This window comes from Amphimedon queenslandica, unplaced genomic scaffold (genome assembly GCF_000090795.2).
Source record: "Amphimedon queenslandica unplaced genomic scaffold, v1.1 AMPQUscaffold_13294, whole genome shotgun sequence".
Classification (NCBI taxonomy): domain Eukaryota; kingdom Metazoa; phylum Porifera; class Demospongiae; order Haplosclerida; family Niphatidae; genus Amphimedon; species Amphimedon queenslandica.
The window spans coordinates 19,209-33,391 of NW_003546470.1; the positions used below are offsets into that span (position 1 = coordinate 19,209).

At 34.6% G+C, this 14,183-nt stretch overlaps 4 protein-coding genes across 5 annotated transcripts in view; 2 read left to right on the forward strand and 2 right to left on the reverse strand.

Annotated features, from left to right (window-relative positions):
• Nucleotides 1–6: 6 nt before the first annotated feature.
• Nucleotides 7–1,027, forward strand: LOC109583608 (uncharacterized). Its single transcript, XM_019999032.1, has 3 exons — nucleotides 7–116; nucleotides 353–377; nucleotides 425–1,027. The coding sequence occupies exons 1-3, from the start codon at nucleotides 50–52 to the stop codon at nucleotides 891–893; spliced, it is 561 nt and encodes a 186-aa protein (XP_019854591.1). The 5' UTR covers nucleotides 7–49; the 3' UTR covers nucleotides 894–1,027.
• A 505-nt stretch (nucleotides 1,028–1,532) lies between these two features.
• Nucleotides 1,533–3,420, forward strand: LOC109583607 (uncharacterized threonine-rich GPI-anchored glycoprotein PJ4664.02-like). The gene is made up of 5 exons (XM_019999029.1): nucleotides 1,533–1,617; nucleotides 1,674–2,639; nucleotides 2,878–2,929; nucleotides 2,989–3,254; nucleotides 3,303–3,420. Exons 1-5 carry the CDS (start codon nucleotides 1,551–1,553, stop codon nucleotides 3,323–3,325), a joined length of 1,374 nt encoding a protein of 457 aa, XP_019854588.1. The 5' UTR covers nucleotides 1,533–1,550; the 3' UTR covers nucleotides 3,326–3,420.
• LOC100636668 (solute carrier family 15 member 2) lies at nucleotides 3,372–8,188 on the reverse strand. 2 transcript variants are annotated; one of them, XM_011406956.2, is made up of 17 exons: nucleotides 7,990–8,188; nucleotides 7,862–7,936; nucleotides 7,743–7,816; nucleotides 7,269–7,344; nucleotides 7,019–7,160; nucleotides 6,871–6,963; nucleotides 6,629–6,819; nucleotides 6,495–6,575; nucleotides 5,353–5,984; nucleotides 5,146–5,289; nucleotides 5,056–5,102; nucleotides 4,863–5,009; nucleotides 4,763–4,808; nucleotides 4,632–4,703; nucleotides 4,450–4,584; nucleotides 3,841–3,948; nucleotides 3,372–3,786 (listed from the first exon to the last, which is right to left on the reverse strand). In XM_011406956.2, the coding sequence occupies exons 1-17, from the start codon at nucleotides 8,030–8,032 to the stop codon at nucleotides 3,493–3,495; spliced, it is 2,400 nt and encodes a 799-aa protein (XP_011405258.1). In that variant the 5' UTR covers nucleotides 8,033–8,188; the 3' UTR covers nucleotides 3,372–3,492. The 2 variants fall into 2 exon arrangements, with proteins under 2 accessions (XP_011405258.1, XP_019854584.1); XM_019999025.1 differs by lacking the exons at nucleotides 7,269–7,344; nucleotides 7,990–8,188 and having other exon boundaries at nucleotides 7,862–7,976.
• A 3,403-nt stretch (nucleotides 8,189–11,591) lies between these two features.
• LOC100635154 (solute carrier family 15 member 1-like) overlaps nucleotides 11,592–14,183 on the reverse strand; it is a 4,375-nt gene continuing 1,783 nt past the window's right edge. The window contains exons 10-18 of the mRNA XM_019999031.1: nucleotides 13,766–14,099; nucleotides 13,555–13,710; nucleotides 13,467–13,513; nucleotides 13,275–13,421; nucleotides 13,175–13,220; nucleotides 13,051–13,122; nucleotides 12,869–13,003; nucleotides 12,094–12,201; nucleotides 11,592–12,037 (exon numbers count right to left, since the gene is read on the reverse strand). Coding sequence (XP_019854590.1) covers nucleotides 11,744–12,037; nucleotides 12,094–12,201; nucleotides 12,869–13,003; nucleotides 13,051–13,122; nucleotides 13,175–13,220; nucleotides 13,275–13,421; nucleotides 13,467–13,513; nucleotides 13,555–13,710; nucleotides 13,766–14,099 — 1,339 coding nt within the window. The 3' untranslated portion in view covers nucleotides 11,592–11,743. The remainder of the gene's footprint in view (nucleotides 12,038–12,093; nucleotides 12,202–12,868; nucleotides 13,004–13,050; nucleotides 13,123–13,174; nucleotides 13,221–13,274; nucleotides 13,422–13,466; nucleotides 13,514–13,554; nucleotides 13,711–13,765; nucleotides 14,100–14,183) is intronic.

The window sequence follows — 14,183 nt, forward strand, 5'->3', positions numbered from 1 at the left end:
TCAGCAGGAGAAACTTTTGGTGGTTTTAATAGCAATTGGCAGCTGTATAATGGTGCTACTTATCATACTCATTTTTGTGCTGATAATCATTATAATTCAGAGAAAAAGAAGCAAAGGTATGTTGATATACCATAAAACTGTTTATTGAGGCAATTATATTTTTTACAATCCACAAATTTTAACGCAAATTCTGCCATGTATCAATCTGGGTACCATATTATAATTGATTTTCGCAGATTTTACTTTTGTAATTCAAGAAGGTATCCACAAAAATTGCAACCCTTAAAAAACCACTTATACAATAGATAGTCTAGCCAATAATAATTTACTTTTATTTTTACACTCTCTATAGATATTCATCCAAGAACAACGGAAAGGTATAGAAGGCACATTAAAAATTTTTTTTATTTCCCCCTTCATGCAGGGTCAGACAAGAACTCCCACTTACCAATATCAATAATGATGACACAATCGGAAGTTTACATACGAACTTTGAATATCTTGCTGCAACTGAAACCGGTAGAGCCCCACCTACAATCACCCATCATTATTCAACGATAAGTGACAACGTCTATGTTCAAACCTCTACTGACAACAATAAGGTTTCTGATGCAAGCCAACATTGCTACTCGTCTGTTCACACTAACACACAAAATGAAAATACAACGACAATTTCTGGTGATTCTGCTATTCCTACTGAAGAATACAATAAGTTAAATCATGATGAAAATTCAAGAGATACTACATTACCCAGGGGAATGGATATCTACAGCTCACTAGAGTTGTCACAGGAATCTTCATATAATCATATTGAACGTACATCAGGACCCAAAGGGCCACATATGGAGCACCAGAATGGATACAGCACTCTAAGAAAACAAGAGCAGTCATGAAACAAAATTATTTGAGTCTTAATATCTTTACTTTTGTCCATTTTGCATGCTCATTATTTTAATAGTATTCATAACTTTTAATGGATTTTATTTGTTATTAATTTTAACTATTAATTGAACGAGCACTATTAAAAGTGCATACACCTCGACACAATCTGTACGTAACAGTTTTAATAAATTAAGAGAAAATAATTAGTGAAACAAGTTTGAGACAGAGAAGCCTTAGCATGTAGTAGATTTATTAAAACTTAAGGAATGGTTTGAGACAGAGAATATTTTTTAGACATTTTTGCATGCTGCAGCAATGGAAAGGTGTGGCTCAATCAAACCAAATTGCAAACCTGGCAAACCATGCTCCACCCGCACACACAGTAAATGGTGGCACATGACCCTAAGTGGGGAAGAAAGCTTTAGTTTTTCTCTACTTTTAAACAGTTTAGCATACATTTGTTAGACTCTATTTGTTGCATACAAACGTCTATTCAGTCCCACACAGACAGACAGACAGGACGACTGCTTTACCCTCGATTAACGCCTACGCGAGTCTCGGGTAATAACGCCTACGCGTGTCTCGGGTAATGACTAGACGACTACAAATAGAACAGAGTAGAGCACAACTAGATCAATAATCAATGATCAGTATCTAAGACTATTATTATGTCAAGCTCTTTGTTGTTTTGCGCTTCCATCCTATTGTTAATTATAATCTTAAAGGAATCCTCAGGTAAGAGCAATATCTAAAATGGACTGCTTGATCATTGCTTTCTCTTGTCTTGATAGCTCAGTGCACTACATTTCAATTCACTGTTCAACCTCCGGCAGAGCTTGATTGCAATCCATTTGACACAGTTCCAGGCACTCCAGTATGGAGATTAAGAACAAGATGTACTGCAGAAAGACTTAATGGAACACAAAGTTTTGATGTAAACTGGTTTCATCGTAAAAGAACTGGAGAAATAGAAAACCTCTCAAGGCCAGAAACATGGTCAGCAACTTCAAATATAGAAGATGTTTACTTTGGAAATCAACTAACAAACAGACCATACACTGAAGACATGCTGGGAGAGTACTGGTGTCAGGTTGTTGTCCAAAACCAAGTACTGTTAGGAATGAGTAACGTGTTCACCATAAATGATCCATATTCATATGATGTGGAACGCTGTATAGGAACTAAGTCAGTATCTGAAACGCTTTGTGCTGACAATCCTCCACAAGTCTCTGTCTCATCTTCAGCATTGGACTTAAATCCTTCCAGTAGTACTGGTATAACCTTTTTAACAATAAGCCCTACACTAAGCCAAGATGTACCACACTCATCTTCAGTTACTACTAGTAGTAGTATGACATCAATGTCACTGGCTAGTGTAGAGTCATCAGAAATTACTTCAGTGCTAATATCACCTATCTCTGATAATTTAGTATCAACAACTTCTACTAAAACTTTGAAATCATCATCTTCTACAAATTCTAATGGAGCCATGACATCACCATTGTCTACTCCATCTACTACTGTAGCTATGGTATCACCATCTTCTACTGTGAACAACAACATATCTACAGGTGCAATAGTTATGTCTACTATCACTAGCAGCACCCCCACTGTATCAACTGCTACAGCAAAGGATAATTCAATGCTACTAATAGTGTCTGCAGCAGCTATTGTGATGCTGTTACTAATTATCATCCTCCTTGTTGTTATTATAGTATTAATAAGCACAAAACCAAAGCAAAGACGAGAGGTTCCAGGTAAGAATTTTCCTAATGCATAAATTGTGATGCGTCTATCAACAACTGAATGTTTTTGTTAGGAGTGCCTTGTTGTGGTACAATATTTAATATCTTATGCACTGCATTAAGCTAATGAGGTTTAGTCAATGCAGCATTATATATCCCAAATATAGATGATACCATATAAAATATATCAACAGTCTCTCACACATACAACTTCAAGTCACAACCTCTTTAATTGCATTTCTTATTTCAGGGAAATACCATGAAGACACGCAGAATGAATACTTCAATAGAATGTCAGTCAGGTACAATTTTAAGTTAATTTTAGTTCCACACTATATTTACAATACAATTTGATTAACAGAGATTCAAGGCGTAACCTACTTACAAGAGAAACATTGTCTCCTAAAAGCCCACAAAGATCAACAGTAAATGATAATTTCTCAACAATTGATGAATCGCCCAATGCCCACATTTATGATGACATGCTAGAATGCTCAGCTGAGCCATCTCCTAAATTTATCACACTTTCGAGATCATTAAATCCTCCCCCTCATCCTTATGATGACGTATCATTTTCGTATAGCCACAACACCAGTCCTATTCCGCCTCCACCTCAATTTAGAACAAGTAAAAAATAATTAGTGGCATTGTCTATTGATTTATGTCTTGTTTTAGGTTTTGTGTATGGAAAAAAATAGAAAATAAATTTTTATCAAGACACAGTGCATTCAAATCAATCAACCCTTTTTAAATCTGTAACAATGAACAAATTAAGATTATTTTACAAAATTGATGTTCTTTTCTAAAAATAATTATTTTACAGTCAGCTAATAATCATAATAATAAAATCATCATTATGTTATTTTTACAATTCACTCTCATAATCTAAACCTTCAGGAGCAGGATCACAATGGGGAGAGATTGAAACCTTACCATCCTCACAATGATCTAATTGTTTGGTGTAAGTTCCAGTTTCACCTTTTGCCTCATCATCAGAAACCAGTTTAGAGTTTTTACTTTCATTTAAATTATTTGAGGCATCCTTGTCACTACTAACCAGGAGTGTGGAGGGATCAACATACTTATAGAAATAAGACATGATTACAAACACAATGCAAGAGATTTCTATAGCAGCAGCAAAGAAGAAAAATTCATAGGCCTAGAGTGTGTTAGCAATAGTAATGGAGCAGTTGCTATGAATAAAAATGCATACCTGATTACTAAAAATAGAAGATTCAGCTATTATCACAACAACCATGTCACCAAATGCTACAGTTAGCAGCCAAGCAGCTGTACACAGTGACTTCATACTGACAGGTGCCTAAATTAAGTTTAATTAGTAAGGTAACAACAAACATAAATAACAATCAAGGAAGATAAGGCTTTTTCACCTCACCTTTTTCAACCTTCCTCCAATCAAAATTGGATTATTTTACAAAATTTTAAAGTTACTTAAAAATTGAGCCAAAGTCTTTGCTATAGTACCATCACTACCATGAACTTTGGCCAAACTTTGCCAAAATTAAAAAGTAGAAAACTCTCCATTTAAATAATATTCTGATACCGTACAGGATGATTTATTGGTAAAAAATTAATATTGCCAATTGGCGGTTTTATGAAGAAATTGCCAGTATAAAATCTGCCATTTTGTTTCAATCTGAGCATGCTCAATGGCACGTGGCGCAAAATCGCCAATATAAAATCCGCCAATTTCTTTCCACAAGCAAATCTGCCAAATATTACTCCTGCCAATAAATCATCTTGTACAGTACACATACATACTTCTTAAAGCTCTCTCTTAGTCTCTTTTAACGAGCCTAACCTGTGAATAAGCAAATTCCAAACCAGTGATAGAGAAAAGGATTTCACTAGCAGTAATAATCACATACATAGGGACTTGCATAAATATAGATATAGAGTTTGGGGAATTAGCCAGACCAGATTGGAGGCTTACGCCCTATAATGAAAGCAATCAGTTTGAAACAGTAATTTTGCTTTCACTACATTATCTGAATCTTCAACTATCGTCATAGTATATATTCCACCAGAGCGAAGTTCTTTTGGTAATTCCTTTATCTATGAAAATAATAATTAACATGTTACAAAATACAAGTAAATATTAAATTCATACTAACAATTGTTCCAATTGTTTCATTGTCTGTTTGTATTCGATAGTAATATCTACAAAAATACAAAAACGAATACCAATTATCAACTACAGCAATATACATGTACCTTTTAATAGATATATTGGCTGGTTTAGAAATATCATTCATTGTAATATTCTCAACGTGGTACTCCATTTCATCATCAGAACAATCACTTGATGAGCAAAGTGAAAAGTCTGCTGATGAGAATGTACTAACTTCACCCATAAAAACTCTATATCACAAAAAAGTAAAAAATATCATAAAAATTCATTTATTACCTAACATTAACTTTGTCACCTTTAGGAGCCCATTGAATAGTATCATTCTAAATATGCATTATTATAGTAGCTAAAGTAATGTCAACAAACCGTTATTAAATCAGTTTCAGTTAGGAATAACTGAAGAATATGTTTCTCATAAACTTCCAAGTAAAACGTCATATTTGAGTTGCCAACAGTCACCGTCAGGTTGTGATCATTAGTTTTCAAATCGTCTACACCAAATTTCTGTGACTAAAATTAAAATATAATTATAACTTGTCATTATTGTGAATAATTATAATTATGTGAACATACATAAGCTTCATCCAAGGAAAAAGTTTGATTAGCGTCAGGGTAGCTAAAGTGAGCCTGTTGATTCAAACCATTTGTAATGACTATGCGTGCCTCATCATTTTTGAGCAATCCAGACTGAGACTGTATGTACAAGTCAAGAAATCCAGCATATAAGAATGCAACTCCAGCAATCGCCATTCCAGTTCCCATACGCTGGAGAGGTTTCTTGAATATGTTACAACGGGCAAAAAGAGGATATATAATAGTCTCAAATATCGGGATGAAGATGATAAGAAATATTGGATTAAGGGACGAGACTTGATCAGGCAAGATGACAAACTTTCCAAAGCTTCCGTTTAATCTCAAAGCCTGTAGTGTCCATCGTGAACCTTGCTGATCGAATAGTGCCCAAAACATTGGCACAGGCAAAAACATAACGAGCACACGGAGCAAAAGCCAGACGTCAAAAACAAATTTACGAGAGAATTTTGGACTAGCATTGTCCATGAAGTTACGAGTATTGTCAATCTTTCCGTATTTAATGCGGTGATAAATGGCATATCCAACTGACCATGGCACTTTAAAGAACAACATAGCTGCCTCTCTCTTTGGTTTAGTTATAACATACCACTTTGTGCCAAGGACAAAAATACCTAATAATAATAAGAAGAATAATAACAATAGTAATAATAATAATAATAATAATAATAATACTATTAATAATAATAAAGCTGAAGCGCTGGCATAGGATTGATCCAGCTTGCTGTAGAGGTCCTTGGTGGCTGGAGCTCCTCAGCTGCCTCTGTCATTTCTTCCATTGCTCATTTTTGTAGCATTGTGCAGAGGCAATACTGCTATGTGGGCCACATGCAGAGCTCCCCTTTCTTCTGTCATAGACGGTCTTCTTTGAAGGAACTTTACTTTTCTTTTAGCCGGTTTTGGGTTTGTTTTGCTTTGTTTTTGTCTAGATGAGGTCTAGTTTTTTTTGTCACAGTTTTTATTAGGTCTATTGGTTTTTCTTTGGGTTTGTTTAGGCTTTGTTTCTTCTTTTCTTCTTCTTCTTCTTCTTCTAATAATAATAATAATAGCAATAACAATAATAATAATAATAATAATAATAATAATAATAATAATAATAATAATATAAATGCATTAATGCATACCAACTGATACAATCATTAGAATAGCAGGAACTCCAAATGCTAGGGGAAAGCACTGATCCTCACCAAAACAGGATACATAACCTAATAAAATGGACATCAATATCATTAAACAATAATAAAGATGTACAACAAACCTCTCAATACTGGTGTCAGTAGAGTTGAGATAAGACTGCCAGCATTAATTGTGAAATAAAATATTGAAAAGAACACAGGGAGCAAGTGAACATTCTTTGACGTAAACTGATCACCACAAAATGGTGATACACATGGTTTAATACCACCAGTACCAAATGCTATTACTCCCATAGCAATTGATGCTAAAATACTGTGAAATATTGTTATGAGAATGAGAGACAAAATAAACTAACATACATACATGTTAAGGACACGATTAGAGCCAAATGGAATGGCTGAGATAGCCATTAAGACATTACCAATGGAATAAAGTATGGAGAGGCTTAGGATAGTCCTAAAAAGTTATTATTACAAAAGATAATAATCTACTTAATATAATCAGTACCTACCCATACTTCCCCAAACAGCTATCAGATATAATGGCCCCAACCAGTGGCAATAAATAACAAAGGACAATAAAGGAATGGTAAATTGCTGTTGTAGAGTTTTCATCAAAGTCCAAGAACATTGTTAAAAAGAGCACCAGTACAGCTACATGTATGAGATAAATATGAGTATGAGGAAGAATACAATGAAGCATACACACATGCATATTATTATTAAGAAAGGATCAGAAGGATGGAAGTACAATGTATATACCTCTTAATCTAAATCGTTCACAAAACTCACTCCACATGATAAAGAAGACAGAGGAAGGGAGCTGGCAAATCTTGCACTGCACAATGCACAAGACACAATAGAGCTCTTGTAGGATTGTAATGAATGGGAGGGGGGGTATGTGGCTATGACTGTTTGCCATGTTGAGTCAAGAATGTAAATGGTGAAATGAGGAGAATGGAGCAAAAATCTAAATAAATTCTGTAGTTTACATTACAGGCAAATGCAAGGTAGGAGATGAAGGTATTGGGTAAACAACACTCTATAATATTCTACAGCCAAGTATGATATCTCATCAATGGAAAATCTCAGTTTGTTTCTGTATCTCCATTAATTCTCTGTACATTCTTGCCACCCAACATAATGGACAGTCATAGCTGTACCCCCCCCTCCCCGTTGATTACATCCGTCCAAGAGCTCTATGATTCTAAGACACTATAATTTGATACAACTTACCCAGACTCTTCCCCATGCTTTACCAGACAATTTACTAAATCTACTTGGTTTACTCAAAGTCACACTTTCCTGATCTACAGAAAAATGTGTGAAGATACACAATACAAACTCAAACAAACCTGGGAAAATTTCACATTGCCCAGTATCTCTCTTGGATTTCCCAGTCTCTGTATCACATACATTTGATGTATCCTCTAGAATCAAATTTAGGACTAAACAATGGACTATCAGTGTTAACACATGTAACCTTCCTGTTCCTCTAAGACTAAGAGAGTCTTGTCATCTTCCATTATTGGTGCAATCACCTGGGGAAAGGCTAGTCATAAATATTTCATTTACTCTCATATTTATGGGCTAGTCTCGCGTAGCCAGACCCAACCTCTGTGCCTGCATGGTGCCTGCGGTTGGCCCGCATGCACGGAGGATGGGTCTGGCTACGCGAGACTAGGGAAAGGCCCGGGGTCGGAGTGCTGACCCACAATGATAATATTTGATTCTATTATTTGAAAAAAAAACAAGAACAGCCGAACCGCACCCTACTTCTTTGATCTTTGCACTCGCAACACCCACGCAAGTCAGTCTATTCTAGTGAATTTTGGAATAATAAAATTCATTATTATTTCAAAAGAATTTATGATGCTGATCTTTTTGAATTTTGATATAATGATGCAATAGATCTACAAATCTAAATTTCTGACATTTGCCACATATAAGCAGTCTTTCGTGGTGGCAGAAGTCTTGTTATTTTGTGGTATTAAAGTGAATAATATCATTTACATTTAAAGGGCAACCGACACGAAAAATTGGGTTGTGATTAAAAATCAAAAATATTTTCATTATGGTGTAGAATGGCTTGCAAAAATACTTTTGGTGCAAAATAATTGCTCTTTCCTAGAGAAAAACTGCTTTTAAAATGCATAATTTACTTCCTCATTTCTGCATCCTGTATTTAGCAAATGTGGGTGTGGTCACGTGTGACAACTTCATCATAGATAGTAGAGTATAAATACTCTAATATTATACTCTAATATCTATGACTTCATGCATAGATATTAAATGACAGGGATTGGAAACGGAAGCGTGGGCGTAGCCCAACCTCCATTCATTTGTATTGCTGCTAGGCTGACAGAGGCTCGTTGAAATTTTTTGTCACAAATTACCCTTGATTTTTTTTCTCTTAGAAACAATATCTCGCGAACAAGCAGGCCCGTAGCCAGGGGGGGTTCGGGGGGTTCGGACGAACCCCCTGTTGTAGCTGCAAAAAAGTTTTAGATTAGCTCCTGTCATGAAGAACAGCACTGCAAAAGCAGGATTAGCATTTTGGCAACAGCGAGAAGCACAGATAGCCATTTTAGCTGAGTCAGCACATGGCTGAGATGCGTAAATTAAGACCACACCTACCAACCACGCCCATTTTTTGTCAAAAAAATTTCGCTGCGCGCGAAGCGCGCAGCAATTTCCGCACCCCCTATTTCAGGTTCCTGGCTACGGCCCTGACAAGTGTTCCTATGCAAGTGGAATTAATGCATCAAGAAGCCTAATGTTTCCTCTTAATAATTCTGTTTTCTATTGTATAGATAATTTTACTATGTTCATGTTATGGCTCTTTTAAAACCATAAAATGTATTTTTTGTCATTATAATCCCTTTTTTGAAAACAAGCTAGAGTAAGATACAAGATCTTTATAATCATATGAAAGAGCTTTCATTTGTATATGGAATGATACTAGTTAGAGTTAGAATCCATGAAGCATGAGTTTGTTACAACAGAAAAAGGGCGAAAAATGAAAAAATTTGTTGTACCTATAACTCGTTGCAAAATAGCGTTGTAGAAGTAAAAACCTTGCTGCAGGTAGTCCTAAACTTTCTATATGGAACGGTAGGTATATCATAAGTAAGCGTCCTCTTGGATTTCCATAAATATCCTTCGAAGTCCTTGCAGCACAGCCTCACTAATGGAAGAGATGGGAAATCAACCAGGTATTGGGCCGGTAACCAATAGCAACATCAACTAGCCTACGCCCCCGTTTCCAATCCCTTTCATTTACTCTATTATCTATGCTTCATGTTAGATTTCTGGAGTTTTGACTATTTTAATGCAGAAAAAATGTACTCTCTATTGTTTAGCAGGTAAAGAAGGTATGATTTAAGGGCAAAAGTAATAATTATAAGCAAGTTCAGAATTTCATGGTTTTTCTCTATTTTGAAAATAAATTAGCTGAATTCATTCTCCTTTGCATCCTTTATAACACTGCAGCTTTCATTTCTGCATTAAAATAGTCAAAACTCCAGAAATCTAACATGAAGTTGTGTATAAACCAATGGAGCAAACAGACATCTTCCCTCTTGTGATGTCACACGTGACCACACCCGCATTTGCTAAATACAGGATGCAGAAATGAGGAAGTAAATTATGCATTTTAAAAGCAGTTTTTCTCCAGGAAAGAGCAATTATTTTGCACCAAAAGTATTTTTGCAAGCCATTCTACACCATAATGAAAATATTTTTGATTTTTAATCACAACCCAATTTTTCGTGTCGGTTGCCCTTTAATGTTACTACAAATCTGGCCCTTCCTAGTATAGTAGCTTCCATTAGTTCCTTGCAATAGATAAATTTGTATTTTACAATAATAATTATGAAAAAAATTAATCATCCAAAACATGAATAATTTTATGTAAATTTTTAAATTTTAGACCTATTTCTGTTACTTATGTGGTAAAGGTGGACATTAGAATTTGATGCAATGGTCTTCCTGTAGTGATGTAATCAAGTAGAACACCTTAAGGAATCTCAACCTCCAGATTCCTTTCTTTATACAAAGGAATACCTTGAAAGGGAATGTCACACTATAAATGGTTTTTTATACAAAAATAAAAAAGAGATAAATCAAAGAAGGTATTATACAAGATATTTATGCATCCAGGTTGTACAAATGCATGTGATCATGAAAGAATAAAGAAAGCATCTTTTCCTCCTGTAGAACAGATGCAACAACTTGCAGGAATTGTCAACAACGACAATGACATTTTCTTATGTGCAACACATTATGCATGCATGCATAAAAACTGGCATCATCCTCACCTTGTGCCTCTTGTGGTTCCTGCCCAAAGTCAGGACATACGTTTACCCATCACTGCGCTGACATGAGTTGTATCACAAAATTGGTGATGATTTTTAAGGTCAAATAAACACAACAAACAACAATGTACATGCAGTTTACACCATCAGCAAATGTAGAGAATAAATCTAGCAACATGCACATCTGCATCTTACTGTGGCCCATGGTTAAAAAACATGGACTACTGTTACACAAGTGATAGCTAATTTTCATTTGTACTACTAACTTGGTACTAAGCCATATAATTCATTTTATCATGCTCATTATGTCCCACAGCCAATATAATAACATTATAAAACTAAACATTCGTTGTCCTAGCAATATCATGCATAGTCCTTTTTATTGCCATAAAACATAGGATTTTCACTCTCTATTAAAAGTATTTAATTTATGATCTTAAGTTAATCAGATTTTCCAGCTAAAACAAAGTACAACATAGTCAAAATGCCATTAGCAAATTGCAATAATTTTTTCCACTTAAAAATAAGTGGCTTTAAGTAATGTGGATCATAAATATGGACCAGAATATCTATGGCTCTGTTGTTGGGGCAATCAGGCAAGTAGAAAAATTTTAATAAAATATTGTGGACTCAATTAAATCAGTTATTGTTAGACATTGACTCCAATAATTGATCACAATTCAATTTTGTTATGATATTCTTAAATCAGTGGTTCTGTGCATGGAAAAAATAGAAAATTCAAGACACAGTGCATTCAATCATACATATCTATGATTCAATCAATCTGTAATAAGATCTGTAACGATAAACAAATTAAGATTATTCTACAAAATTGATGTTCTTATTAAAAATCTTACAGCCAGCAGCAAAAATTATAATAATCATAATAATAAAATCATTATTATTAATATTATGTCATTATTAAAATTCACTCTCATAATCTGAGCCTTTAGGAGCAGGGTCACGGCGGGGAGAGGGTGAAACCTTACCATTCTCATAATGATCCAAATGGCTGGTGTAAGTTTCAATTTTACTTTTTGCCTCATCATCAGAAACCAGTTTAGAGTTCTCGCTCTCATTTAAATTATTAGCTTGATCCTTGTCACTACTAACCAGGAGTGTGGAGGGATCAACATACTTATAGAAATAAGACATGATCACAAACACAATGCAACAGATTTCTATAGCAGCAGCAAAGAAGAAAAACTCGTAGGCCTAGAGTGTGTTAGCAATAATAATGGAGCAATTATTGGTATGAATAAAATATATACCTGATTACTAAATATAGTAGATTCAGCTATTATCACAACAACCATGTTACCAAATGCTACAGTTAGCAGCCAAGCAGCTGTGCACAGTGATTTCATACTGACAGGTGCCTAAATTAAGTTTAATTAGTAAGGTACGTAACAACAAACATGACAACAATAATAAAATCAAGGAAGATTAGGGAGGCACTAATGATCTCACTTTCACTCTCAGACCCTTTTTAAGGAAGACCCTCCAATCAAAATCAGAGTTTGAAGTTGCTCAAAAGTTGGGCCAAAAATCCCTGTACTCTATACTCTAGTACATGTACATGGTCTTGGGCCAAATTTTGCCAAAATTGAAAAGGAGTAAACTTTCCATTTTTATGTTTTTCCCTGATACACATACATGTACTCATGTTGTATAGAAAGTTTGAGCTCATTCCAATCAAAATTAATTTTTTTATAAATGTTTAAAGTTGCCCAGAAATCTGGTCAAAAGTGAAAAAGGAGAAAATTTTCCATTTTTATATTTTTCCCGATACATATACTGGTACATGTACTTTGTTGCATAGAAAGTTTTTTGCTGGTTTTAATCAAATTTGGATTTTCTACAAAATTTCAAAGTTGCTGAAAACTAGGCCAAAATCCCTGTATTATAAACATAGTACATGGCCCTGGGCCAAATTTCACTAAAATTTAAAAGGAGAGAATTCTCCATTTTAATAATTTTTCTGATACATATATACATGTACATGCTTCCTACAGCTCTCTCTTAGTCTCTTTTAACAAGCCTAACCTGTGAATAAGCAAATTCCAAACCAGTGATAGAGAAAAGGACTTCACCAGCAGTAATAATCACATACATAGGGACTTGCATAAATATAGATACAGAGTTTGGGGAATTAGCCAGACCAGATTGGAGGCTTACACCCTATAATGAAAGCAATTAATTTGAAACATTCATTTTGTTTTGACTACATTTTCTAAATCTCCAACTATCGTCATAGTATATATTCCACCAGAGCGAAGTTCATTTGGTAATTCCTTTATCTATGAAAATAATAATTAACATGTTACAAGTAATTGTTAAATTTATACTAACAATCGTTCCAATTGTTTCATTGTCTGTTTGTATTCGATAAAAATATCTAGAAAAAATACAAAATGAATACCCATTATTAACTACAGTAATATACATGTACCTTTTAATAGATATATTGGCTGGTTTAGAAATATCATTCATTGTAATATTCTCAACATGAAACTCCATTTCATCATCAGAACAATCACTTGATGAGCAAAGTGAAAAGTTTGCTGATGAGAATGTACTAACTTCACCCATAAAAACTCTATATCACAAAAAAGAGTAAAATATCATAAAATTCATTTATTACCTAACATTAACTTTGTCCCCTTTAGGAACCCATTGAATAGTATCATTCTAAATAAGCATTATTAGTAGCTAAACTAATGTCAACAAACCGTTGTGAAATTATAGCCATCACTAGTTTCAGTTAGGAATAACTGAAGAATATGTTTCTCATAAACTTCCAAGGGAAAACTTCTAATTGAGTTGCCAACAGTCACCGTCAGGTTGTGATCATTAGTTTTCAAATCCTCTATATCAAATGACTGTGACTAAAATTAAAATATAATAACTAATCATATTGTGAACAATCACATGTGGACATACATAAGCTTCATCCAAGGAAAAATATTGGTCAGCATCAGGGTAACTGAAATTAGCTTGTTGATTCAAACCATTTGTGATGACTATGCGTGCCTCATCATTCTTGAGCAATCCAGACCGAGACTGTATGTACAAGTCAAGGAATCCAGCATATAAGAACGCAAATCCAGCAATCGCCATTCCAGTTCCCATACGCTGGAGAGGTTTCTTAAATATATTACAACGGGCAAAAAGAGGATATATAATAGTCTCAAAAATCGGGATGAAGATGATGATAAATATCGGATTAAGGGACGAGACTTGATCGGGCAAGATGACAACTTCCCAAAGCGTCCGTCTAATCTCAAAGCCTGCAGTGTCCATCGTGAACATTGCTGATCAAATAGAGCCCAGAATATTGGCAAAGGCAAAAACATAACGA

Bases quoted from the DNA above. Each gene is read 5' to 3' on its own strand.
- LOC109583608 (XM_019999032.1), top strand. From the start codon at position 50: ATGGTGCTACTTATCATACTCATTTTTGTGCTGATAATCATTATAATT. The intron at 117-352 runs GTATGTTGATAT...CACTCTCTATAG, and splicing joins TCAGAGAAAAAGAAGCAAAG to ATATTCATCCAAGAACAACG. The intron at 378-424 runs GTATAGAAGGCA...CCCTTCATGCAG, and splicing joins CATCCAAGAACAACGGAAAG to GGTCAGACAAGAACTCCCAC.
- LOC109583607 (XM_019999029.1), top strand. From the start codon at position 1,551: ATGTCAAGCTCTTTGTTGTTTTGCGCTTCCATCCTATTGTTAATTATA. The intron at 2,640-2,877 runs GTAAGAATTTTC...TTCTTATTTCAG, and splicing joins GCAAAGACGAGAGGTTCCAG to GGAAATACCATGAAGACACG. The intron at 3,255-3,302 runs GTAAAAAATAAT...GTCTTGTTTTAG, and splicing joins TCCACCTCAATTTAGAACAA to GTTTTGTGTATGGAAAAAAA.
- LOC100636668 (XM_011406956.2), bottom strand. From the start codon at position 8,032: ATGGAAGATGACAAGACTCTCTTAGTCTTAGAGGAACAGGAAG. The intron at 6,576-6,628 runs GTTTGTTGTACA...CCATTTTATTAG, and splicing joins ACTGACACCAGTATTGAGAG to GTTATGTATCCTGTTTTGGT. The intron at 4,809-4,862 runs GTACATGTATAT...GTATTTTTGTAG, and splicing joins GCCAATATATCTATTAAAAG to ATATTACTATCGAATACAAA.